This window comes from Euleptes europaea, chromosome 20 (genome assembly GCF_029931775.1).
Source record: "Euleptes europaea isolate rEulEur1 chromosome 20, rEulEur1.hap1, whole genome shotgun sequence".
In the NCBI taxonomy this organism is placed as follows: Eukaryota; Metazoa; Chordata; class Lepidosauria; order Squamata; family Sphaerodactylidae; genus Euleptes; species Euleptes europaea.
In genome coordinates this window covers 14,673,844-14,701,819 of record NC_079331.1, presented here as the reverse complement: position 1 = coordinate 14,701,819, position 27,976 = coordinate 14,673,844, and the positions used below count along the sequence as shown (strand labels likewise).

The following is a 27,976-nucleotide window of genomic DNA, read 5'->3' as shown; positions in this document are numbered from 1 at the left end:
CTCTTAACCACTACACCACGCTCGCCCTCTCACTGCTGGCCTGTTTGGCAAAGGCCTGAAGTTACCTTTAGTCATTCCTGAAGTTACCGTTGCTGCTTCCAACAGCCTGTTAGTTGGGATGCACTGGCAAATAATACCTAGTGCGGGTGTAGCCCATTCGGTTTGGTGTAGTGGGCAAGGCAATGTACCGGGATCTGGGAAACCCAGGTCCGAATCCCCACTCTGCCACGGACACGTGCTGGGTGACTTTGGGCCAGTCACACACTCTCAGCCTCAACCTTGGCAAGTATTTGGATGAGAGACCTCCAAGGAATACCAGGGGTGTGACACGGAGGCAGGCAATGGCAAACCACTTTTGTGGAGAGGGGCCGTGGCTCAGTGGTAGAGAATCTTCTCGGCATGTCGAAGGTCCCAGGTTCAATCCCAGGCATCTCCAGTTAAAGGGACTAGGCAAGCAGGTGATGTGAATGACCTCTCTGCCTGAGACCCTGGAGAGCCATGGAGAGGGGCCGTGGCTCAGTGGTAGAGCATCTGTTCAGCATGTAGAAGGTCCCAGGTTCAATCCCTGACATCTCCAGTTAAAAGGTCCAGGCACTGCCAGTCTGAGCAGACAATACTGATTTTGATGGACCAGTGGTCTGATTCAGCATAAGGCAGTTTTGTGTGTGCATTAATGGGGAGGGGCTGTGGCTCAGTGGTAGAGCATCTGCTTGGCATGCAGAAGGTCCCAGGTTCAATCCCCAGCATCTCCAGTTAAAGAGACTAGGCAAGGAGGTGAAAGACCTCTGCCTGAGACCCTGGAGAGCCGCTGCCGGTCTGAGTAGACAATACTGACTTTGATGAACCAAGGGTCTGATTCAGTACAAGGCAGCTTCATGTGTTCATGTGTTCGCCTCTTGCCTTGAAAACCCAATGGGGTCACAGTAAGTCAGCAGTGACTTGACCGCAAAACACACACAGCACATTGTCTAAGGCGACCTAGTGAACTCATAGCAGAAGCAAAGAATAAAACTAGAGATAGCCCGATTTGAAGCTTGTTGACTTAGCCGCTATGCTGCACCAGCTCTCAGCATCAAAGCCCGTGTCAGCAGGTGTACCCTCAACCTTAGCTCAACCCCCCATCTCTTTCCAAGAAAACAGGCCCAACCTTCAACCGCTACTTCCAGAGTTCCTGCTCAAGACCTCTCAAAGAGTGGGAATACATACTTACATACACACACATGCTTGCCTTCCAGAATCATAGAGTTGGAAGGTACCACCAGGGTCATCTAGTCCAACCCCCTGCACAATGCAGGGAATTCACAACTACTTCCCCCCCATTCACTCCCAGTGACCGCTACTCCATGCCCAGAAGATGGCCAAGATGCCCTCCCTCTCATCAACTGCCTAAGGTCATATAATCAGCCTTGCTGACAGATGGCCATCCAGCCTCTGCTTAAAAACCTCCAGGGAAGGAGAGCTCACCACCTCCCGAGGAAGCCTGTTCCACTGAGGAACCGCTCTAACAGTTAGAAAATTCTTCCTAATGTCTAGACGGAATCTCTTTTGATTTAATGGATACCCTCCACCCAGCACGTGACCCATGGCTCGTGAGTAGGGTTGCCCGTTCCGGGCTGGGAAATACCAGGAGATTTTGTGGGCGGACAAAGAGGAGAGCAGGGTTGGGGGAGGGGAGGGACTTTAGCGGGTTATAATGCCATAAAGCCCACCTTCCAAAGTGGCCATTTTCTCCAGGGGAACCGATCTCTTTCACCTGGAGATCAGTTGTAATGGCGGGAGAGCTCGAGCCACCGCCTGGAGGCTGGCAACCCTACTCGTGGGCCAAGCTCACGGGACGGGCAACACAAAAATCAAGCGGTAATTTAACAGCTGGGGTCGTACAGCAGAACACATCTCTCCCCCCATTTTGCAAAAACTCTGGCCTAGCCGTACGGTCATAGGCGGCCACCATGCCACCCGGTTGGAAAGGAAAACACCTTCCCCGCTCAGGGAGCGCTTCTCCTATAAAGCGTCGCCAGGTCCTTCGGCAAGCCTTTGCCCTTCTCCCGAAGTTCCTTCCTCAGCTCTTCCGAGCCTTTGCTCTCTTGCAAGACCTGCGTGGCTTGCCGGAGCCGCTCCACGGCCTCGCTGAGCAGCGCCTCTCGGTTCGTCGGCGGCCCGTTGCCCGTGCGGGGCTGCTCGCTCAGTACCTGCTGCAGCAGCTTTTCCGTTCTCTCCCGTTCGTAGGCGACCTTTTTTTCTATCTGGGCCATCTGGAGGGCCGCTCCCCGGTGGACACCCTGCCCCAGCAGGGGCTTCTCCCTCGGTTCCGTCAGCAGGTCCCCCACGGAGGACGACCGAGTCTTAGGATTAGAAGGGTTTCCCGCGGACTCCGACACCGGCGCCTGATCCTTCGCCGGAAGGCTCGAGTTCTCCTTATTAGCGTCTTGCGCCGAGGAATTTTCTCTCCGCTCTTGAAAGGGGTTCTCCTCTTCACTGGGTCCGAAGACTGGCTCCTCGGGAGGTGACCCCGTAACTCCTTCACCGTTCATTCCATTCAAGGGGGGACTCGAGTCATCCAGTCGCTGGTCGTCTTCGGAAGCGCCGACCTCCGAGCGCCCCCGTTGGGATATCATGCTGGCTCTCAACTTTTCTGACAGAATTTTAGGAGGAGGAGTGGGAGGTTTTGTCCCCTCCTGGGCATCTCCATGGAGGTTTTCTTTGCTGCCGGCCGCGGGTGGATTTCCATTTCCGACAACCGGCAATTCAGAAGTTGGATCGTCCCACGTTATCTTCATCTTAGCAGATAAGACCTTTGGGGGAGGGACCGGAACTTTGAGCGCATTTTCACCGGCGTCTGCCAAATTCTCCACCTCCGGACCAACTTTGGATTCCTCCACATCATCAATTTGGACACCCCCGTCACCTTCTGCGGAGCTCAAATGGTCACCGGGTGCTTCTGTTTCTTTAGCAGGCTTCGCAGGAGGCATCGGAGGGTTCTTGACTTCCGGCTCGGGCGTCGAATCTGGATTCAGCTTCTCGGCAGGAGGTTTTGCCGGGGGCATGGGCGGCTTGACCGCCTCCTTAGGAGGGGCCACGTGAACGGCGTCGCTTGTCTCCAAGGTGGCATTCGGAGGGCCGCTGTCTGGGACGTCCAAGTCAAGTCTCAGGATCCCGTCGGACATGGCGTTGGCAACCTAGACGAGGGAGAGAGAGGCCTTGACGTCAGTCTTATGAACCATCAAACTCGGAAATAACCGTCTAGAAACACCAGATCACCGGCAAAGGAGGAATCGGCTCTTGAAACCAACAAGCTGGGGAACTAAGATAAGAAATTCGGTTCGGTTTCGGTCACCTTTATTGGCATGATAATAATGATAACAAGAGTGCATACATGCACTCCATCTCACTCAGAAGGGTCTCACATTCAACGATAGAACTAAAACACGGCTATCAAATTAAACCTCTTCAGTTTAAACGCTGTAATAAAACATTCTTCGGGGCAACAGATAAGAACCACAGCTAACACCAACTAACACCAGCACCCTTTTTGGTACCCAGTATCTACAAATTGACTCTGTTGGTTTTATTAATTTCCTTACCCTCTTGGTTTTTTGTTTTTTTTAATAACAATTGTCAGAAATTCTGCCACGTGTTCGGAGACAACAGGTGTCATGTCCGCTAATAAAAAAATGTGATGCCATCGTATGCTGGATTTTTTAAGGGCATAATGTGAGGGTTAATTAGTTCTAGACCTTGGTTATAATGCAGGGGACAATATAGAAGGATATGCTCTACTGGTTCTCTCAACTGACAGTTGCAAAGTCTTTTATTCCAGGGAATACTCCGATATCTGCCAGAAATTATGGCTGATGGAAATGTGTTTAATCTGGCTAACATAACGGCTCTGCGCTGGGAGGGATGGGTCAAGTTGGAGAAGTATTCAGGAAATCAGAACTTGACCATACAGCGTGTAGCCCGACTACCACTGATTTAGCTAAGCTTCCTTAATTAGATGGAGAACCCTCGCATGCCACTCAGCATGTGAACCTGCTACAGTGCAGCCTCTGTTGAATCCTGATGAAGAGCCTATTGAAACAGGAGAATACCGGATCCCTGTCCCAGTGAAGGGTTCACAGGAACCACGTCATTCGTTAGAAGTTCATTGAACTATATATCAAAGTCCGGTGACGATAGACACAGCTCTGAGGAGATCGGGATTCCCGGTTCTACTGACCTCAAGGAGTTACTATTGCGTTGCCTGGACTCTATTTCTATTTTGCCTCTTTTGCAAGCACTGTAGGCTATTGTATATAACTGTCATTGTATGTCACATGTCCTATGCTCTCCAGGATCAGAGGAGCATGCCTATTATCTTAGGAGATAATTCACAGTGGGTAGCCAAGTTAGTCTGTTTGCAGTAGTAGAAAAGAGCAAGAGACAAATAGCACCTTAAAGACTAACGAAAGCTCATACCCTGCCAGAAAATATTTTTTGTTAGTCTTTAAGGTGCTACTGGACTCTTGCTCTTTTCTGTTATCTTAGGTACGGTGGAACACAGGCAGGATGGTGCTGTTGCAGTTGTCTTGTTGGTGGGCTTCCTAGAGGCACCTGGTTGGCCGCTGTGTGAACAGACTGCTGGACTTGATGGGCCTTGGTCTGATCTAAAATGGCTTTTCTTATGTTCTTATGTCTTTATTTATGTAATAGATAATTCTGAAATGCATGTACAGTGATTATTTATGCACTACCTTGTTTAATTCTATGAGGGTATTTTGTAGTCAGAACTGCTGTTTTGGGGCTTACTCACAGTCCTAGAAGATAGTGCTGGAGGAGGAGGAGGAAGGAGGAGGAAGAAGAGGAAGAAGAGTTGGTTTTTATATGCCGACTTTCTCTACCACTTAAGGAAGAATCAAACCGGCTTAGAATCACCTTCCCTTCCCCTCCCCACAACAGGCACCCTGTGAGGTAGGTGGGGCTGAGAGAGCTCAAAGAGAGCAGTGACTAGCCCAAGGTCACCCAGCTGGCTTTCTGTGTAGGAGCGGGGAAACCAACACAGTTCACCAGATTAGAGTCCAACACCCATGTGGAGAAGGGGGAATCAAACTTGGTCCACAGCTCTTAACCACTACACCACGCTAGCCCTCCAGCTTCTTCCTCTCCTCGACAATAATTATTACCTCTTTTAGGTGGCTTCTGGTTGGAGGTCGGCGTCCTTGGCCGATTTTGGCTCTGTCTCGGGTCACGTGCTCCAGAGAAAGGCTTTGGTCCACTTTCACCTTTAAGCAGTAGAGAAAAGAAGGGGGGGGGATTTCACTTTCTTTGCTCACCAATGGCAGGAGATCAAGTCATTTCAACCTGCGAAGTTACGTGGTGGACTGCTTCACACAAGCCCTGACCTGGAAGGCCCAGGCTAGCCTGGTCTTCACAGATCTCGGAAGCTAAGCAGGGTCAGCCCTGGTTAGTAGTTGGATGGGAGACCACCAAGGAACACCAGGGTTGCTGTGCAGAGGAAGGCACTGACAAACCACCTCTGTAAGTCTCTTCCCTTGAAAACCCCATGAGGGGTCACCTCAGTTGGCTGTGACTTGATTTCACTTTCCACCTCTTCACTCATTCACAAGTTCACAAGGTTGGAAGAGACCACAAGGGCCATCCAGTCCAGCACCACCCCCCGCCCCCGCCATGCAGGATCCCACAATCAAAGCGCTCCCGACAGATGGCCATCCAGCCTCTGCTTAAAGGCCTCCAAAGACGGGGACTCCACCACCCTCCGAGGCAACGCATTCCACCATCGAACTGCCCTCACCGTCAGAAAGTTCTTCCTAACGTTTAGGGGGAATCGCTTTTCTTTTAGTTTAAATCCATTACTCCGTGTCCTAGTCTCTGGAGCAACAGAGCACAAGCTAGTTCCCTCATCAACATATGTGTGTCTTAAGTGCCATCAAGTCGCTTCCGACTCATGGTAACCCTATGAATGAAAGTCCTCCAAAATGTCCTATCTTTGACAGCCTTGCTCAGGTCTTGCAAACTGAGGGCTGTGGCTTCCTTTATTGAGTCAATCCATCTCTTGTTGGGTCTTCCTCTTTTCCTGCTGCCCTCAACTGTTCCTGGCATGACCGTCTTTTCCAGTGACTCTTGTCTTCTCATAATGTGACCAAAATACGGTAGCTTCAGTTTAGTCATTTTAGCTTCTAGGGTCAGTTCAGGCTTGATTTGATCTAGAACCCACTGATTTATTTTTTGGTTGGTCCACGGTATCCGTAACGCTCTCCTCCAACACCACGTTTCAAAGGAATCTATTTTCTTCCTATCAGCTTTCTTCACTGTCCAGCTTTCACACCCATACATAGTAATAGGGAATACGATGGCATGAATTAATCTAGTCTTGGTGGCCAGTGACACATCCTACACTTCAAAATCTTTTCTAGCTCCTTCATGGCTGCCCTTCCCAGTCTCAATCTCCTTCTGATTTCTTGGCTACAGTCTCCCTTTTGGTTGATGGTGGAGCCAAGGAATAGAAAGTCTTGAACAATTTCAGTTTCCTCATTGTCATCAACATGACATCCCTTCAAATATTTAAACATGGCTATCATGTCACCCCTCAACCTTCTCTTCTCCAGACTAAACAAACCCAGTTCCTTATGTCTCTCCTTGTAGGGCATGGATTCCAGACCTTTGCTGTGAGATTTGCCTCAGGGCTGAAAAATATTGGCAATATGAGCGACCGCTGACCGAAAGGTAGAGCCACATCTGTTTCCCCTTCTGTCGTTGTGGGGAGAACCAATGTGGGTAAGGTGTTGGTCTGGCGAGACACGGGTTCAAATCCCCTTTCACTCACAGAAAGCGATGGAGCTAGCCACTAAATCACAATCGAGCCAACCTCGCTGGGTTGTTATGAGGGTTAAGTAAAAGAAGGGAGAATCTTATACGTAGGCTTTGAGCACCCTGGGGGAAGGGTGGGATAAAAACATGATTGAGGGGAGGGGAAGCTAAACCCTTCCCTCCCCAGACAATTGAAATCACCCTCCCCTAGGGTTGCCAACCTCCAGGTGGCACCTGGAGATCTCCCGCTATTATAACTGATTAACTGGAGATGCTGGGGATTGAACCTGAGACCTTCTGCATGCCAAGCAGATGCTCTACCACTGAGTCATGGCCTATCCCTACAAAGCTGCCTTATACTGAATCAGACCCTTGGCCCATCAAAGTCAGTATTGTCTACTCAGACCGGCAGCGGCTCTCCAGGGTCTCAGGCAGGGGTCTTTCATATCACCCACCTGCCTGGTCCTTTTAACTGGAGATGCCGGGGATTGAACCCGGGACCTTCTGCATGTCAAGCAGATGCTCTCCCACTGAGCCACAGCAAAGACAACGTTCAAGCCCCAATTTTGAAAATTGCAAAGCGACGTGCCTCTTTTCCTCCTCCCTCTCCCCCAGAGGACAGAAATTAGTCGTGTGCAAGGCAGCCCTGCCTGGAAACAGTCAGCCGAAGCAAAATCCCGGTGTAAATTAACAGCGACGCTCGGCTTTTCAAGAACGGAAAAGTCTGGCCTCTAGTTTCTTCCCTCCACCCTTCGGAGTCTCCTTTCCCTTATAGGGTTGTTGTTGTTTTTAAAAGGGACCGGCCCATGAAAAGTTTTGCGAGCCTTTTCACCCAGGCGGCGGTAGATGGAGTTCATTACATTCGCTCGCATTGCCAGAGAAAAACAATATGTCCAGACTTTGCAACGTGCCAGCTCTGGGCCCGCACAGCCGCCCCGGCGCGGGCTCCCTAGATACGGCGGCGGCTGCCAGCGTCACCCAGAATGACATCACATCTCAAATTCTTCAGCCTGCGAAACAGGAGACGGGAACGGCTTGAATGCCACCTCCCCTTCGCGCATGGGTTAAGTTGTGGAGTGGGGGGGAGGGAGACACTGCCCTAAATAATCGGACACTCCAAAACTCTTCGATTTCTCTTCCCGTGCCTGCTGTTTGGGAAAGGCACCCACCCGCACGGGTTGCGCTTATGAAACGGTTTCCTGCACAAATCCCGGCCCCACGCTGCCTCCCCGCATCTCCGTTTGGCTTCGGCACAAGAGAGAGAGAAGCAGACTCAAGAAGTTCATTCAGAGTTTACATTCCCCTTGCGGACGCAGGCCTTACAAAAGGGCCAGGAGACCGATTTTTCCACTCTGGGCTCCGGCCAAACGATGTTCTTTCCTCTCGACGCTCCCCAGCCTGCAGCTAAACATTGAGCTGAGCGTAGGGTTGCCAATCTCCAGGAACAAGCTGGAGATCCCCTGCTATTGCAACTGATTTCTCTGCCCTTATAGGCGTTGCCTTAAGCCCTGGGAGGCTACAGTGTGACGTAACACGTTTTTGTTTCTATTTATGTTGTTTGGTTTGGATTTTCGTAACCAATATATTGTTACTGTGGCATCCTATTTGGAGTCCTTATTTATTTATTTATTTGAATCTCCAGGTACAAGCTGGAGATCCCCTGCTATTGCAACTGATCCCCAGCCGATAGAGATCAGTTCCCCTGGAGAAAATGTCCTCTTTGGCAATTGGACTCTATGGCATTATACTGTGCATGTAAAGTGCCTTCAAGTCGCAGCTGACTTATGGCGACCCCTTTTTGGGGGTTTTCATGGCAAGAGACTAACAGAGGTGGCTTGCCAGTGCCTTCCTCTGCACAGCAACCCTGCTATTCCCTGGTGGTCTCCCATCCAAATACTAACCAGGGCTGACCCTGCTTAGCTTCTGAGATCTGACGAGATCAGGCTAGCCTGGGCCATCCAGGTCAGAGCATGGCATTATACTAAGGTTGCCAATTTCCAGGTACTTGGTGGAGATCTCTGGCTATTACAACTGATCTCCAGCCGATAAAGATCTGTTCGCCTGGAGAAAATGGCCGCTTTGGCAATTGGACTCTATGGCGCTGACATCCCTCCCTTCCCCAAACCCCACCCTCCTCAGGCTCCGCCCCAAAAACCTCCCGCCGGTGGCAAAGAGGGACTAGGCGTAGAAAAATTCTAAATAAATCTGTCACCTATGTGACATCACGGTATGCACTGGCAGCCAAGATTTCACCTACTGCAACCTATGTAGGGTTGCCAACCTCCAGGTGGTGACTGGAGATCTCCCACTATTACAGCTGATCTCCAGATGACAGAGATCAGTTTCCCTGGAGAAAATGGCTGCTTTGGAAAGTGGGCTTTATGGCATTATACCTAAACCCCGCCCTCCTCAGGCTCCGCCCCAAAATCACTAGCTATTTCCCAACCCGTAGATGGCAACCCTAAATCTATATTATGCCCCGGTTCCAACAATTTGAAAACTGTTTTTAATTCTGCTGTGTTTTCTGCTATTGTTATATTCATGATTGCCCGGGCAGTGGTTTTTGTTATAGCCTTTGGACTTCACACAATAAATTTTAAATAAATAAATAATATTTGAAATTAAATTGGATCATGCAAGAGCAGAGAACTGATTTGCAGGGAGAGGCTAGGAAATAAAGTGAATGGTAGAAGCCCCTCTTGCCCAGCCTCGGAAGAATTCAACAGGTCAACAGAACTGTGGAGGTCCAACCGATCGCAGGGCTGTTCTTCCACAGGAAGTCTAAGTTGGGTGCCAACTCCAGGTTGGGAAATTCCAGGAGATTTGAGGAAGGAGCCTGGGGAGGCCAGGATTTGGTGAGGAGAGGTACCTCAGCAGGGCATAAAGCATACCCTCCGAAGCAGCCATTTAATCTCTGCAGTCTGGAGATCAACTGTAATTCCAGGAGATCTCAGGGCCCCACCTGGAAGCTGGCAACCCTACGCAGAAGGCCAACTGAGGCTCTCCAACTGGATTCATGTGTAACTCCTCCTATCCTGTTCCCACAGTCCTAGAGGCATCCCTGCTTTAGTGAGGTGTCCTAACAGGGATGCCAGCCTCCAGGTGGGACCTGGGGATCGCCTGGCATTATAGCTCAACTCCAGATTACAGAGATCAGTTTTCCTGGAGGAAATGGAGGAGAAGGAGGAGGAGGAGGAGAAGAAGAGTCGGTTTTTATACGCCGACTTTCTCTACCACTTAAAGAAGAATCAAACCGGCTTACAATCACCTTCCCTCCCCCTCCCCGCAACAGACACCCTGTGAGGTAGATGGGGCTGAGAGAGTTCAGAGAAAACTGTGACTAGCCCAAGGTCACCAGCTGGCTTTGTGTGTAGGAGATGAGAAACAAATCCAGCTCACCAGATTTGTGTCCGCCGCTCATGTGGAGGAGTGGGGAATCAAACCCGGTTATCCAGATCAGAGTCCACCACTCCAAACCACCGCTCTTAACCACTATGCCACGTGAGAAGGAGGAGGAGGAGAAGAAGGAGGAGAAGGAGAAGAAGATAAAGAAGAGTTGGTTTTTATATGCTGACTTTCTCTACCACTTAAGGGAGAATCAAACCGGCTTAAAATCACCTTCCCTTCCCCTCCCCACAACAGACACCCTGTGAGGTAGGTGGGGGTGAGAGAGCTCTAACAGAGCTGTAACTTGCCCAAGGTCACCCAGCTGGCTTCGTGTGTAGGAGTGGGGAAACCAACCGGGTTCACCAGATTAGCCTCTGCCGCTCCTATGGAGGAGCGGGGAACCAAACCCGGTTCTCCAGGTCCACCGCTCCAAACCACCGCTCTTAACCACCACACCACGCTGGGTGTCCACATTTGGAGGGTGGACTCTATGGCACTGTACCCCACTGAGGTCCCTGTCCTCCCCAGGCTCCACCCCGAAATCTCCAGGAGTTTCCCAACCTGGATCTTGTAACCCTATCTCCCTCCCAGTATCCAGGGAGGACTGCCAACCCTATGTCCTAGTAGCCTTTAGATTAGAATGTCTTCTGCCATGGAGCTGCTTCCATCTCTGGCTCAGGCCTTCTGAGGAACCTCCCAGGTCGAGCTTCTCACACTTAGACAAGCGGAAATCCTAAACAGAACTGGGGAATTTTTTTCCCCCAAGGGCCATTTGGATATTTATAACATCATTCGCGGGCCATACAAAATTATCAACTCAAAAACTAGTCTGCTATATTTGGTCAAACATTTAGCCAAGAGGCATGACCGGAGACGGCTCCGAGTGTCTGCCACGTAGAGCGACTCGCTTTTGAGCTCTACTGTCCCCAGCTGGGCCCAAGAGATTCAGGCAGGGCAGCATCCTTCTGAGCTAGAGACCTGCCAGGACCCACAAAGGGCCAGAACAAATGATTTCGCGGGCCTTATATGGCCCCCGGGCCTGACGTTCCCCACCCCTAATCTCTGGAGCTTCCCGAATCCGCCCTTTACCTCATCAAAGACCCGGTTTTTGCCTCGGCTGATGCCTTCATTGAGGGCTTTCATCCACGACTCCTTTTCTTCCTTATGACATGCCTGAAATTTGATATCTTGCACCTGGGAAGGGAAAGAAAAGAAAGGGCGGGGGGAGAGTTATGCATTTTATCCCGAGAAACGCAATTTGGCTCACGCCATCATCTTATTTTCTCTTTTATTCCCAAAACCAGTGCCCCACAATGAACCAGAGATCCTTTTACCACTGGCTAATTTCTGCATTGTCTAGCCGAAAAGAACATAGATGCTTTTCCGCAGCTGAGGGCTAGAAACGTGCCTCCTTCTTACCTGCTAATGAAAACTCAATTGCTCTGCAGCAGGGTTGCCAACCTCCAGGTGGTATTAAGACAATCAACAAGCACTGATGGCCCAACAACTACAATATACTGCATAAAATTGTATTCAACATAAACACATAACATGTGCAATAAACGTACTGATGTACTGAAATTATCTTTTGTTGCAATACAATGCTTCTTCTATTTTGAGATATACTTTCCTTACTCTTATAAAACTGTGAGTTAAGGATCGCATATCCCTTGAACATCAGTCTGTGCTATTACACCTGTTTCCACTTGTGGAGTTAAATACAGTCTGCTTTGAAACCACCAAAGGAGGAGAGCCCACCACCTCCCGAGGAAGCCTGTTCCACTGAGGCACCGCTCTAACAGTCAGGACGTTCTTCCTAACGTTTAGCGGAAAACTCTTGTGGTTTAATGTCGACCCTCCTTCATGGAGGGAGATCTAAAAACCGGGATGACGTTTCCAACAGCCACCCAGTATCTTTTGCAAATGTCTTCTTCTGTTTGTGGGCTTCCTAGAGGCCCCTGGTTGGCCACTGTGTGAACAGACTGCTGGACTTGATGGGCAATGGTCTGATCCAGCAGGGCTTTTCTTATGTCCTTATGTCCTTAAGAAGCTCTTTGAATCCAATTCTTTCATGTTCAAGTCTCGGCCACGGCACCCCACCTGCCGCTCTTCTCGGTTTTGCACAACCGTGCAAGGCCTCGCTTCAGCCCTTTGGCAAACAGGGCCGGGAGAGACAACGGAGCAGGCAGCTGCAACCTGAATTCCTTCTCTGCTGCAAGGTTTCTGCAGCCCGAGCAGAGAACAGGGAGGGACCCGTGCTGCCCTCCTCCCGACAGCTGAGCCGGGCCAGCTGAGTCTGAGTCACCCTTATAAACAAAGTCCCGAGAGCGCCAGGAAAAAGCTGATCTGGCAAAACACGGCACGACGGCAAGCCGGGAAACGCCTGCCACTCGCCTTAATTCCAAGCAGAGACCCCCCCACCAGCCAGATCCTAACGGTTTGGCTGCAAACCCCCAGCCTGAAGGAAAGGCAGAATCACCCCACTCCCACCCCAGTTCATTTTGGGCAAAGAGAGGGATCTCTCAGTGCCTCCCCATGCCAACGTGATCTTTCCATGAACTCACACCCGAGCCCTCCTTTCTCTGCAGCCAAGAGTCAACGTGACCGAACCACCTGATTCCTACATCCCCCCCTCCGTCCCTGAGCTTGTCCTCGCCGGCGACCCAGAAGGGTTATGTCATCGATTCATTTCGATTGTTGCAGCCCCACGATTAGATTATTTGCTCTCGGCTGCTCGGAACAAACGCGGTTACGCAAGCCAAGGCACGACACACACACACCCCCCGCTTGGCATCCGCACAGCCAAAAGGCTGAAAGAGGAACGCCGCCTCGGATGACAAAAATAAGACCGTAGTGAACGGAGGGGTTGAGATTCCCGCAGCTGTCAGGCATGTTTCTATCACACCCTTCCTCTAAGGGTCCAGGGATGGAACAAGACGGGCTGTGGCCCTGCGGTTGCCAACCTCCAGGTAGGAGCAGGAGATCTCCCGCTATCACAACTGACCTCCATCCGATAGGGATCACTTCCCCTGGAGAAAACGGCTGCTTTGGCAATTGGACTCTATGGCACAGAAGTCCCTGCCCGCCTCAAACCCCGCTCTCCTCAGGCTCCACCCAAAAAACCTCCCGCTGGTGGGGAAGAGGGACCTGGCAACCCTACGTGGCCCTAATCCAGGGGCAGATTGTCCATCAAAGACAACGGCAAAAGTCCCGGTGGGCCAGCCTTGTACAAGATGGGTGCGAGTAGGGTTGCCAACCTCCAGGTACTAGCTGGAGATCTCTTGCTATTACAACTGATCTACAGCCGACAAAGATCAGTTCACCTGGAGAAAAGGGCTGCTTTGGTAATTGGACTCTATGGCATTAAAGACCCTCCCAAACCCCACCCTCCTCAGGCTCCGCCCCCAAAACCTCCTGCGGGTGGCAAAGAGGGACCTGGAAACCCTAGGTGCGAGCCACCTCGAACGTGCTATTCCTCCTTCCCTCCCCTCTCCATTTGTGTGCGTGTGGGTGCTTTGACAGGGACATTTTGGCTCCCCAGTCCACCCTGCCCTAAACTAGGTCAAATTCATGAGGACCCTTAGCTTTACCTCCCCCCAAATGGCGCCAATCGTTACAATTAGGTTTTAATGGCTCATCTATAATTGTTTATAATGTGATTGAATTTTACAGATTTTAGTGTATAGTTCTAACTGGATTTCATGTATTGAATTATTTCATGATTGTTAGCCGCTCTGAGCCCGGCCCTGGCCAGGAAACATAGTGGGCATAAATTGAATTAATTAAGTAAATGAAGAAGAAGAAGAAGACGAGTTGGTTTTTATATGCCAACTTTCTCTACCACTTAAGGAAGAATCAAACCAGCTTCCAATCACCTTCCCTTCCCTAGAACAGACAAATTATGAGGTAGGCGGGGCTGAGAGAGTCTGGAGAGAACAGTGACTAGACCAAGGTCACCCAGCAGGCTTCATATGAAAGAGGAAGGAAACCAACCCAGTTCACCAGATTAGCGTCCACCACTCACATGGAGGAGTGGGGAATCAAACCCGGTTCTCCAGAGTCCACCGCTCCTAACCACTGCTCTTAACCACTACACCACGCTGGCTCTCCAGATAATTAAGGATTTCCTCCCTGTATTTAGAGGCCCCTTACAATCTGAGGCCCTAAACTATAGTTTGCTTAGCTTGTGCAAAAATCCAGTTCTGCAAAGATCTCAGCAGAGGTCTGATCTCTTAGAATCCACCCTCCAAAATTGCCGTTTCCTCCCCAGGAATTGATCTCTGTAGTCTGGAGATCGGTTGTAATTCCGGGAGATCTCCAGGCCCCACCAGGAGGCTGGCAACCCTACATTTCAGACTAGCCTCACAGGGCTGTTGCGAAAATAAAACAGTGGAGGGGAGAACCAAGCAGACAGGGTTTCCTGAGCTCCACGGAAGAAAAAGGACAAAATAATAAATAGACAGATAAATAGTCTGGTGGGTATCCTGCGCCTCCCACACACAAAGGACTCCACACCCTCTTACAAAACTCCACACCATCTGACATCATCTTTAGTACAAGAATGATTTTTCATCCTGATTATGGGGGGGTGGGGAAGCAATTTGAATCCAGGTGCGCAGAGGGGAGGAGGAGGAGGAAGAGGAGGAAGAAGAAGAGGAAGAGGAAGAAGAGGAAGAAGAAGAATTGGTTTTTATCTGCCGACTTTCTCTACCACTTAAGGGAGAATCAAACCGGCTTACAATCACCTTCCCTTCCCCTCCCCACAACAGACACCCTGGGAGGTAAGGTGGGGCTGAGAGAGTGTGACTAGCCCAAGGTCACCCAGCTGGCCTCATGTGTGGGAGTGGGGAAACAAATCCGGTTCTCCAGATCAGAGTCCACTGCTCCAAACCACCGCTCTTAACCACTACCCCACGCTGGCTCCACTACCCCACTCTGGAAGAGGTTGTGGATGTCGCAGGTAGGGGAAGGGAATCGTTCGGCTGCCACAACTGCAATTTCCAAATAGCCCCCAAGGGCCCGTGGTGGTGACGTCGGCCCGCTCATGGAAGCCTGTTGGAACATCTGTAAACATCTGCTGCTTTCCCACAGGCTCGCCAGACACCCAGTGAAGAGGGACAGGAGGAGATGGGGAAACGTTAAACTTTTCAGCCACGGGAGCGTCCCTTCCCCCTTCCCCGCCCCCACCTCGGCCCCTTCCGCTTCCACCACCCCTTAATGAGTTGGGAGGAGGAAGCGAGAATTGCTACAGCCAAGAGACTTCTGCAAAGAAAACTCCCAAAGCGCAGGGCCTGAAAAGACAAGAGGGCGTGCTGAGCAAGGGTAGAACATGTTCACAAAATGCCCTGCTAAGACCCAATTTGTTTTGGTTCACCCAGTCCTATATTCTAATCCCTACGCCACACTGGCTCTTCATTTAGTCCAATTTTATCCCAGCTTTCCACCAACATGCATCAGATTTAGGGTTGCCCACCTCCAGGTACTAGCTGGAGATCTCCCGCTATTACAACTGATCTCCAGCCGTGATGGTATCGCTTTACTCCGCTCTGGTTAGACCTCACCTAGAGTACTGTGTTCAGTTTTGGGCACCACAATTTAAGAAAGATGTAGACAAGCTGGAACGTGTCCAGAGGAGGGCAACAAAGATGGGGAGGGGTCTGGAGACCAAGTCCTATGAGGAAAGGTTGAAGGAACTGGGTATGTTTAGCCTGAAGAAGAGAAGGCTGAGAGGGGATATGATAACCATGTTCAAGTACTTGAGGGGCTGTCATATGGAGGATGGTGCCGAGTTGTTTTCTGTTGCCCAAGAAGGTCGGACCAGAACCAACGGGTTGAAATTAAATCAAAAGAGTTTTCGTCTAGACATCAGGAAGAGTTTCCTGACAATTAGAGCGGTTCCTCAGTAGAACAGGCTTCCTCGGGAGGTGGTAAGCTCTCCTTCCCTGGAGGTTTTTAAGAAGAGGCTAGATGGCCATCTGTCAGCAATGCTGATTCTGTGACCTTAGGCAGATGATGAGAGGGAGGGCATCTTGGCTATCTTCTGGTCACTAGGTGTCGGGGGGAGGTAGTTGTGAATTTCCTGCATTGTGCAGGGGGTTGGACTTGATGACCCTGGTGGTCCTTTCCAACTCTATGATTCTATGATAGAGATCAGTTCACCTGGAGAAAATGGCCGCTTTGGCCATTGGATTCCATGGCATTGAAGTCCCCCCCACTTAAAACCTCGCCCTCCTCAGGCTCTGCCCCAAAAATCTCCGGCTGGTAGCAAAGAGGGACCTGGCAACCCTAATCAGATTCCTTCCACCTCTTTCACCCTCACAACAACCCGGCGAAGTAGGACAGACCGAGAGGCAGCAACCGGCTCATGGTCCATCCAGCAAGCTTCATGTCAGATGGGGGATTTAAACCTGGGTCTACCAGATCTTAGCCAAATGCTCTCACTACTAGACCACAATACACCCAGTGGTATAGAACAGCTTCAGAGATAGGTTTGTTTCCAGGGTTGCCAACGTCCAGTTGCTAACTAAGGCTCAAAAACTTCTAGTTGGATGCTGGAGATTCTGATAAGAACATAAGAAAAGCCCTGCTGGATCAGACCCAGGCCCATCAAGTCCAGCAGTCTGTTCACACAGTGGCCAACCAGGTGCCTCTAGGAAGCCCCCAAACAAGACGGCTGCAGCAGCACCTAATATAACAGGCATGGTCCTTGGATACTGGAGAGAGTAGATATGCATCATGACCAGTATTCATTTTGACCAGTAGCCATGTCCGCTTCCACTTAAAGCCTTCCAAGTTGGCAGCCATCACCACATCCTGGGGCAGGGAGTTCCACAATTTAATTATCTCCACTATTACAACTGATCTTCAGGCGACAGAGATCCATTTCCCTAGAGAAGACGGTCGCATTGGAAGGTGGACTGTATGGCATTATATCCCATTGAAATCCCTCCCCTCCCTAGCCCTGCCTTCCTCAGGCTCCACCCCCAAAATCTCCAGGTATTTCCCAACCCAGACCTGAGAACCCTATTTGCTTCTGACCCCTGAAGCGCAAGGATCAAGCATACCACTCCAGTAGGGTTGCCAACCTCCAGATACTAGCTGGAGATCTCCTGCTAGTACAACTGATCTCCGGACGATAAAGATCAGTTCACCTGGAGAAAAATGGCCGCTTTGGCAATTGGACTCTATGGCATTGAAGTCCTTCCCCTCCCCAAACCCCGCCCTCCTCAAGCTCCACCCAAAAACCTCTCGCTGGTGACAACCCTGGCAACCCTACACTCCAGGCTAGGCTATCTTTTTGAGATCCGGAGGGATGCTTGTCAAATACAGGATAATTCTCTCCTCTCTCTGGGCCAGTAGAGACACAATGCTAAAAAAAATCCATTTGCTTCCTGGGCGAAAAAAAAGAAATGGACTCATGGACAAAAAGAAAGGTCCTCATCCTTACCTTGTAACCCGGAGAGCGAAGTAAAATGAACCGATGCTTCCTGTTCAAGAAGGCGCGCAAGTCTTGGCATTTCTCATAGTTTTCCAACTCAACCGTTTCCATGCACTTCTGTTCGTCCTACCGTAAAAGGGAGGGGGGGAAAAACACACACACGTGATTGTCTAATAATGTATGGTTGGTGTTTCGAATTTGATTTATGAAGCATGCTCTTATCGTCCTGAGGATGAAATGGGAACTGTCGCTTTAAAAAAACTTTGGGATGCCACTGCAGAATACCGTACTCTGTACTTTGCTACACCCAGGACTGGCATTGCAGTTGATTTGTGAATTATATCCGTCATCATCCCAAGGATGAAAATGTGGACTGTTGCTTTAAATAGATCATAGACTGTTGCTGTACAACTCTGTAGAGCCAGCGTGGTGTAGTGGTTAAGAGCGGTGGTTTGGAGCGGTGGACTCTGATCTGGAGAACTGGGTTTGATTCCCCACTCCTCCATATGAGCGGCGGAGGCTAATCTGGTGGATTCATTTCCCCACTCCTACACACGAAGCCAGCTGGGTGACCTTGGGCTAGTCACACTCTCTCAGCCCCACCTACCTCACAGGGTGTCTGTTATGGGGAGGGGAAGGGAAGGTGATTGTAAGCCGGTTTGATTCTGCCTTAAGTGGAAGAGAAAGTCGGCATATAAAAACCAACTCTTCTTCTTCTTTGTATTGATTGTAATGTATTTGTGTCTATAGACAAGTAGGTAGATATTGTACTTTTGATAGCATCACATCACATTGTAGCATTGCACATAAATTTGTAATCTTTATTCTTGCATGAATATGGTAGTTTCGCCATAGTAGCTGTGTACTTTGGATAGTCTATATAACTTACAGCACGACTGCAGTTGTTGCCTTTATGTTTAACTTCTAGGTGAGGCCCGGAGGTCTCCCACAATTGCAAGTAATCAATTGCCAGGTGAGAGAGGTCAGTTCACCTGGAGAAAATGGCCACTTTGGAAGGTGGACACTATGGCTTTATAAGCAATTGAAGTCCCTCCCCTCTCCAAACCCCACCCTCTTCAGGCTCCACCCCCAAAATCTCCAGGAATTTTCCCAACCTGGAGCTGGCAACCCTATCCAGGACTACCCATAGGGTTGCCAACCTCCAGGTGGTGGGTGGAGATCTCCTGCTATAACAACTGATCTCCAGGCAACAGAGATCAGTTCCCCTGGAGAAAATGGACGCACTGCCAATTGGACTCTATGTAGGGTTGCCAGGTCCCTGTTCGCCACCGGCAGGCGGTTTTTGGGGTAGAGCCTGAGGAGGGCGGGGTTTGGGGAGGGGAGAGACTTCAATGCCATAGAGTCCAATTGCCAAAGCAGCCATTTTCTCCCGGTGAACTGATCCCTATCAGCTGGAGATCAGTTGTAATAGCGGGAGATCTCCAGCTAGTACCTGGAGGTTGGCAATCCTAACTCTATGGTATTGAAGTCCCTCCCTTCCCCAAACCCTGCCCTCCTCGGGCTGCACCTCCAAAATAGCCAGCTCTTTCCCAACCCGGAGCTGGCAAGCCTACCTACCCAGGATTTGACCCCTCTTCCTTGAGGGCTGTCTCTTCACTAACCTTACCTCATCTTCATACATCAAGAGCTGACTCCTACAAAGCAGAACGTAGCGCTCTTTCCAGAGTCCCAGGATGCCGCCGCTGCTCTTTTTGACCCAGCCCGCTTTGTCCGCAGTAGAAGCGCATTTCGGTTTTTCCGGAAGCTCCTCCTTCACGCCCTAGAGCAGCAGCGAGAGGAAAGAAAGCAGGAAGGCAGGTCGTTCAAAACTCAGGTCCCCGCCTCGCGGTCCATTGTACAAACCCTTCCTAGTTTTGCTTTGCGCAAAGGCGGCGGAACTGTGCGAACCGGAGCGGCGTCAGGAATCTGAGACAGGCAAACTGGAAATCAGGTACCTGATGAGAGTATCTTGCGCTCAAGAATGGGGTTGCCAACCTCCAGGTACTGAAAAAAACACTAGCTAGCCTGCTGTACAGTATGTTTGGAACACAAAACCAACATCAGTGCCAAACATTAAATGAATATGTGCTATAATGCAAAACAACAATAATATTAAAGCAAACAAACATCCAAAAGGTACATCAATACCTATCAGTTTATACACGTGACAATGAATTCAATTGTTCAATAATGTCTAAAGACGCAATGCTGAAAATGTCCATATAGTACATCTCACAGTGTTCAGACCCAAGAAGGTCCTGGCAAAGAAGAGGTGTAGCAGATTTTCTTCTGCATATCTCCCTCATGTGTTGCAACAATAGGCTCAATCCATCGATCCTTCAAGGTGATTTCCTGAGGTTGAGTAACCACAAACCCTGCTTGCTGCCCGTAACCAGGACACAGACTACAGGGGGGCGGATAACTCCCTCTTTCGACCAGATGCCACTTCCTCAGATGCCACTATAGTACATATATCTTCATTTAATATGAACATCACTGGATATTAATACAATTTTTGTTTGGCAATTGGGCATAAACATAGGAAAACCATTTAACTCATAATAAATGTTGACAATTTATGAATCACTACATACCCCTATGTTCAAATTGGAACATTCCAAAAATTATTACAATGTAAAATCTATTAAGTAGATTTTAATAATTAATAGATTTTAAGTATTTACTTAATAGATTTACTTAATAGATTTTACTTACTTAATAGGTTTAGTTAATAGATTTTATATTGTTTACTTAATAGATTTTATATTGTACTTAATAGATTTTTTTACTTAATAGATTTACTTAATAGATTCTTGTAGGTTATCCGGGCTGTGTAACCGTGGTCTTGATATTTTCTTTCCTGACGTTTCGCCAGCAGCTGTGGCAGGCATCTTCAGAGGAGTAACCCTGAAGGACAGTGTCTCTCAGTGTCAAGTGTGTAGGAAGAGTAATATATAGTCAGAAAGGGGTTGGCTGTCCTCAGTGTTACTCCTCTGAAGATGCCTGCCACAGCTGCTGGCGAAACATCAGGAAAGAAAATACCAAGACCACGGTTACACAGCCCGGATAACCTACAAGAACCAATGAACTCTGACCGTGAAAGCCTTCGACAATATTTACTTAATAGATTTTATTACTTAATAGATTTTACTTAATAGATTTTATATTGTAATAATTTTTGAAATCTGAACACTGTGAGATATACTATATGGACATTTCGAGCATTGTCTCTTTAGTAATTATTGAACAATTTGAATTCGTTGTCACGTGTATAAACTGATAGGTATTGATGCACATTTTGGATATTTGTTTGTTTAATTTAATATTATTTTGTTTGCATTATAGCACATATTCATTTAATGCTTGGCATTGATGTTGGTTTTATCCTCCAGGTACTAGCTGGAGATCTCCCGCTATCACAACTGATCTCCAGCTGATAGACATCAGTTCGCCTGGAGGAAATGGCCGCTTTGGCAATTGGACTCTATGGCATTGACGTCCCTCCCCTCTCCAAACCCTGCCCTCCTCAGGATCCCTCCAAAAAAACCTCCCGCCGAAGGCAAAGAGGGACCTGGCAATCCTAGCTATTACAACTGATCTCCAGTCAATAAAGATCAGTTCCCCTGGTCTTCCAGAGAAAAGAAGCTTCTAGAGCAAAGAGCATCTCTCACACCCTTTTTAAAAAAATTGAAATCTCGCAACCTCTGGTTAGGGCCAAAAGGAGGAATGCCCATAAACTTTATGGCACACATTCTCCTGAGACGGCTGACAAGTCTCCCTTTCATGCATCAGACGAAGAAATGAGAACGTTTTGAAGATGGGCTTGCTCGAACTAAAACTGCAGAGAAGGGACAGCTCCAAAGAAAGAAGAAGAAAGAGACACGCCGAAATGACCGTGAGATCCGACGAATAACAAACCGCTTTGGTCAGATTATCACTAAAATAACCCGAGGAGCTCTTTAAAATCTGCAAAGCTCCATTAAAAATAAAAGCAGCAAGTCGCTATTCCGTTATTAGTAAGTGCTGTCGGCTTGCAACCGGCTTATGGCAACTCCTCGTAGGATTTTCAAGACAAAAGACATGCAGAGGTGGTTTGCCGTTGCCTGCCTCTGCTTAGCAACCCTGGTGGTCTCCCATCCAAGTCCTCACCAGGGCTGACCCTGCTTAGCTTCAGAGGCTTTCATGAGCTCAGGCTATTCAGGCGGCTAAGTAGGTATTTGAATAACATGCTAATACAGAATCCCAAATCCCTTCTTTAGGAGACCTTCAAGAGGCAATCTGTCCCGATTTTAACCACATCTTACTGGAGTTGGGGTGGGGTGGGGGGAAATATCAAGGTTTAAGACTTCCTTCCATTCAAAGCATTTCTGGGAAGGATGCGGAAAGTTCTTCATCAGTTTAAAAATAAAAATCTACAGTAGTCTTCGGAAGGGACCAGGAAGTGGAGTCTTGCTAAATTTGACACTTCCTGTAGATTTTAGCTCTCGAACGAACACAGACAACAGTCAGATGAAGCCCTTTTTGATGTGCCTTTCAGAAATCTAGCTATGCCCTCTTTTTTCACAGGGATCAAATGCCGCGGCCTCTGGGTTTTCTGAACTTTGCTTCCGTCTTTGCAAGCCCAGCGCTGTGGGGCTGTTACAGCTCATAGACGGGCGGGGGGGGGGGAGAAGAGTGAGACAACCCCCCCCTGCTTTGGATCTGAATGAGGCCTCACACACATTTACAAAGAAAAGAAACGCATGGGAACTCCCAGTTCCCTTCTAGCTTGACCTTAATTCAGTAAAAGTTCGGGGCGGGGAACATATTTTGCCTTCCGCTGCGTGTTCATCTCCAAAGTTGTAACCCATTTCCGAACGGCTATTTCCAGCGGCCTGCACAACCATTAGGGTTGCTGACCTTCAGATACTAGCTGGAGATCTCCTTCTATTATAGCTCATATTCGTTTAATGCTTGGCATTGATGTTGGTTTTATCCTCCAGATACTAGCTGGAGATCTCCTTCTATTATGACTGATCTCCAGCTGATAGAGATCGGTTCCCCTGGAGAAAACAGCCGCCTTGGCAATTGGACTCTATGGCATTGAAGTCCCTCCCCTTCCCAAACCCTGCCCTCCTCAGGCTCCGCCCCAAAAACCTCCCGCCAGTGGCGAAGAGGGACTTGGCAACCCTAACAACCATCAAAAATAAAGCACTGCTTCCGGTTGCTGAACTCCACCATCCCTGTTAGGGTTGCCAGCTCCAGGTTGGGAAATACCTGGAGCTTTGGGGGGGGTGGAACCTGAGGAGGGCGGGGTTTGGAGAGGGGAGGGACTTGGTGCCATAGAGTCCAATTGCCAAAGCAGCCATTTTCTCCAGGGCAACGGATCTCTGTCACCTGGAGATCCGTTGTAATAGCGGGAGATCTCCAGTCACCACCTGGAGGTTGGCAACCCTAGTCCCTGTCCATACCAGCTCCTCTCTTCGTCGTGGTCCAGCACAGCTTGGTAGGTCTGGGAGAAGGAGTGGAGCTTGGAAACTGGCACTCCGACACAGATTGAGGAAACCCCCTTTGTCAAGACACCACATGGACACACGTTAAGCCGCCTGTTACTGAATCAGACCACCGGTCCATCAAGGTCAACGTCGTCTACTCAGACTGGCAGCGGCTCTCCAGATGGAGGAGCCGTACATCAGCTCTGAGACCTGGCCTGTACCTGACGCAAAATGTGTGGCAGCCAAAATATTAAAAAAACAGAAAAGGGAGAGAGGTCCCAATACAAAAATGGACCGGTCTTGACAGATCTATTTAAAAATTCAGGGACAGGGTGGAAGGCTGGGTGCGCTCCAGGGCGAATGCTCTTCACGCGTCTTAACCCTTGTAAAGGAAAAGAAGCTGCTTGTTAACCAATCTCTCGCAGGCAGAGGGTGTAGCTAAGCAAAGCAGGCCCCCTGTTCGAAAACATGGGGCTATCAGCAGCAGAAGACAATCTGTGATGATGAAGAAGAAGAGTTGGGTTTTATATGCCGACTTTCTCTGCCACTTAAGGGAGACTCAAACCGGCTTACAATCACCTTCCCTTCCCCTCCCCACAACAGACACCCTGTGAGGTAGATGGGGCTGAGAGAGCTCTAAGAGAGCGGTGTCTAGCCCAAGGTCACCCAGCTGGCTTCATGTGTAGGAATATTTCTGAGAATATGCCAATAAAGGTCATTTGTCTTTGTATTTGTCTAGGAGCGGGGAAACCAACCCAGTTCACCAGATCAGCCTCCGCCACTCATGTGGAGGAGTGGGGAATCAAACCCGGTTCCTCAGATCAGAGTCCACCGTTCCAAACCACCGCTCTTAACCACTACACCAGGCACGCTGGAGATAGGTCCAGCAATGGCTACTAGCCATGGCAAGTGAAGGGAACCTCCATATTCGGAGGCAGTAACCTCTGGATTCCAGTGCGAGGAGGCAACGTCAGGGGAAGGCCTCTATGCCCTGTTTATTGGCCCCCTCCAGGGCAACTGGTTGGCCAGTGTTTGAGGTCAGGTGGTCCTATCCAGCAGGGCTCTTTAATTTGCTTCACAGGACCCTTTGGATTAATTCTATGGGATTGGGGGGGGGAATGGACATGTTCATGTTTTCCGGGTTGTCTGCGAAGAATAAAAAACCGAGGCCCCTAATGTGGCAGAAGCACTAAATCTCTCAACGGGACTGATGAAGTGGTTATATTTGAAGGGTGGGGCTAGATTCACATCCAGCAGTCCTTTAAAAACCAACAAGATATCCAGGGCATAAGCCTTTTGAGAGTCAAAGAGCCCTTCATCAGATACCCTGGAAACCTAAGGTGCTCCTGGATTCGAATCTTGCTCTTCTACCCATCTGAAAAGTTACGGGTGGGTTATCAAGACCCCCAAAGGGCCCTGACCTCCAGAGCTAACTGATCCTGCACTGCTTCTGCCCCATGCAACGTGAGTTCAGCGCCCTGTTTCCGGCTGCCGCTCGCTGTTTCCTCGGTTCCCATTTTGTTCATAGCAAACGAATGCTCCCTTGTTTAACCTCCTGCAAAAAAAGGGGGGGGCTTTTTTCTGGAGCCAAAGTTCAGGATAAAGCCAAAAGCTGCCTCCAGCCAGAGTGCTTTCCCGGCAATAATCCGTTCCCTTTGCCGGCCTCCTCCGACAAAACAGGGCGTTTGTAGGGCACTGCCAACTTATTTCAAAATTTGGGGCTGGTTTGCTCCTCTTCTTTCACAGTGAAGCTCTTCTCTCTCCCCACTCCCTTTCCCCAAGCACTTCACCCCCATGCAGGGAAAGAAAAGTTGACCTGCTCAGATCTCTGCTGGGAAAGACACAAGAGCCGGGCTGGGTTTGTGGGTTCGGTTTTGTTTTAAGTTGGTATCACCTTCTCGCGGCACAAGGAGTATTTCCCAAAGAGCTCTGGAGCAAATTCTTCTTTTTCCTCCCTATATCTGCCGCTCGCAACTTCCAGCAGCAAAAGAAGGCTATGACCCCCCAGCTAAAAGTTTTCCCAGCTAAATGCCATCCCCTGCCAAAAGAAAAGCAAATGGTGTGGGGGGGGGGAAAGGCAACTTATGCATGGGAGGTTTTGCCTTGGATCTAAACGTTTCCCAGTAAAAGATCTTTCCTCCTCTTCTTCAAATCATCCTTCCAGAATCATCAACTTTTATTATTTTAAACTTTGATTTTTACCTAGAGCTGATATTGTATCAAAATAAAACTTGACTACCTGCCTTGAATTTGCCGCTCTCTAGATGCACATTCCCCCCATCTGAATTCTCAAAACTCTGCACGGGGACTTATTTTTGAGTTTTGAGACTTCGGATGGGAAAAACGTGCACCTAGAGAGTGTCAAATCTAAGGCAAAACCTCCCAGGCATCAATGGCCAGAGAGAGAAAGAGAGGCCATGGATGCCCGGGAGGTTTTGCCTTGGATTTGCCACTCTCTAGGTGCACATTTTCCCCCATCCGAATCCCCAAAACTCTGCACGGGGGCTTATTTTTGAGTTGTGAGAATTTGGATGGGGAAAATGTGCATCTAGAGCGTGGGAAATCCAAGGCAAACCCCCCACCCCCGTGCATAAATGGCCAGAGAGAGTTTCTCTCCAAGCCAGACCCTGTTTCATTTCAGCAGCAATCTTGGCAGGAAAGAGGGCAGGGGGGGGGGGACTTCGAGAAGTGCCACACATCTTTCCACGGGGGGGGGGAGAATTTAAAACTTTCCTCCTCCTCCATTTCGGCGTGAAACTCGACAAAGCAGCAGGGTGCTCGGTGGAGCCAGTTCTGGACGCGCAAAAAGGAAACCCCCCAAAAAAAGTTGACTTTGGGGGTGTCAAGCCAAGGCGGCGCGGCGCGCAGAGGACTGGAAACTTGGGCACTTTGACGCACGCAGAAGGATGCCCTTCCAATCCACTTCCAATGCACTTTCAGCGTTGTTTGCGAGCGGGTTTTGCCAGTTCACACTTTTCAAAGTGGCTCGAAAGGGAATTACCCGGCATGTACGAAAGCGCTGGTTTCCCCCACCACCAAGAAAAGGAGGTCGCCTTTCTCTCTCTCTAGACCCCCCCGACCTTTCCCATCTCCCCCTCCCTGCCTCCCTCCCTGCCAACCCTTCGCAGCCCACCCACCCCCAAGATGCCACCGAAACTCACATCTTCCATCGCTGGGTGGGGGGCCCCCGGGGCTGCCTCTCTCCCCCCTTTCTCATCTCCCCCTCCCTGCCAACCCTTCGCAGCCCACCCACCCCCAAGATGCCACCGAAACTCACATCTTCCATTGCTGGGTGGGGGGGCTCTCTCTCGCCCCCCTCCCCGAATCGGGTCCGCTTCTTCCCCGGGGGAGATCGCGCTTCCCTCTCTCCCCCCCTTGAAGCCCCCCCGGGCCGCCCCCGGCGCTCCGCCTCTGGACCCCCGGAGGCTGCGGGCAGGAGCTCCAACACGCCGCCCTAAGGCGGCCGCCGCCCCGAAGCAACTTCGCAGCAAACCCGAGAATCGCAAAAGAGGTTTGGTTTCCGGTCCGGGAGCAGGAGGAGGAGGAGAAAGCAGCCGCTGAGAAGGGGAAGCCAGCCTCCCCCCCCCCTTCCTTCCGCAGCCAACCCGGGTGGGATAAAGATCTGGGGGCGAAAACTCGCCTGGGATTTGCCACCCTCTAGATGCCCGTTCCCCCCAGCCAAATTCTCCAAACTCCCTTGCAGAGTTTTGAGAATTGGGATGGGGAAAGTGGGCATCTAGAGCAGGGGTGGGGAACTCCCCCCACCCAGCCAAATTCTCCAAACTCAACAATAAGCCCCCCCCCTTGCAGAGTTTTGAGAATTGGGATGGGGAAAGTGGGCATCTCGAGCAGGGGTGGGGAACTTTCCCCCCCCCAGCCAAATTCTCCAAACTCAACAATAAGCCCCCCCTTGCAGAGTTTTGAGAATTGGGATGGGGAAAGTGGGCATCTCGAGTAGGGGTGGGGAACTTCCCCCCCCCCCAGCCAAATTCTCCAAACTCAACAATAAGCCCCCCCTTGCAGAGTTTTGAGAATTGGGATGGGGAAAGTGGGCATCTCGAGCAGGGGTGGGGAACTTCCCCCCCCCCAGCCAAATTCTCCAAACTCAACAATAAGCCCCCCTTGCAGAGTTTTGAGAATTGGGATGGGGAAAGTGGGCATCTCGAGCAGGGGTGGGGAACTTCCCCCCCCAGCCAAATTCTCCAAACTCAACAATAAGCCCCCCCTTGCAGAGTTTTGAGAATTGGGATGGGGAAAGTGGGCATCTCGAGTAGGGGTGGGGAACTTCCCCCCCCCCAGCCAAATTCTCCAAACTCAACAATAAGCCCCCCCCTTGCAGAGTTTTGAGAATTGGGATGGGGAAAGTGGGCATCTCGAGCAGGGGTGGGGAACTTCCCCCCCCCCCAGCCAAATTCTCCAAACTCAACAATAAGCCCCCCCTTGCAGAGTTTTGAGAATTGGGATGGGGAAAGTGGGCATCTCGAGTAGGGGTGGGGAACTTCCCCCCCCCCAGCCAAATTCTCCAAACTCAACAATAAGCCCCCCCTTGCAGAGTTTTGAGAATTGGGATGGGGAAAGTGGGCATCTCGAGCAGGGGTGGGGAACTTCCCCCCCCCAGCCAAATTCTCCAAACTCAACAATAAGCCCCCCTTGCAGAGTTTTGAGAATTGGGATGGGGAAAGTGGGCATCTAGAGCAGGGGTGGGGAACTCCCCCCCCCAAGCCAAATTCTCCAAACTCAACAATAAGCCCCCCTTGCAGAGTTTTGAGAATTGGGATGGGGAAAGTGGGCATCTCGAGCAGGGGTGGGGAACTTCCCCCCCCCCAGCCAAATTCTCCAAACTCAACAATAAGCCCCCCTTGCAGAGTTTTGA

At 50.0% G+C, this 27,976-nt stretch overlaps 1 protein-coding gene and 1 non-coding gene across 2 annotated transcripts; both read right to left on the bottom strand.

The window, feature by feature from the left end:
* Positions 1 to 1,985: 1,985 nt before the first annotated feature.
* Positions 1,986 to 26,273, bottom strand: PLEKHO2 (pleckstrin homology domain containing O2). Its single transcript, XM_056865950.1, has 6 exons — positions 26,265 to 26,273; positions 19,257 to 19,409; positions 17,639 to 17,755; positions 11,281 to 11,385; positions 5,160 to 5,258; positions 1,986 to 3,176 (listed from the first exon to the last, which is right to left on the bottom strand). The coding sequence occupies exons 1-6, from the start codon at positions 26,271 to 26,273 to the stop codon at positions 1,986 to 1,988; spliced, it is 1,674 nt and encodes a 557-aa protein (XP_056721928.1).
* Positions 7,278 to 7,346, bottom strand: TRNAV-GAC (transfer RNA valine (anticodon GAC)). Its single transcript has one exon. It is a non-coding gene; the product is annotated as a tRNA-Val (tRNA).
* Positions 26,274 to 27,976: the final 1,703 nt, after the last annotated feature.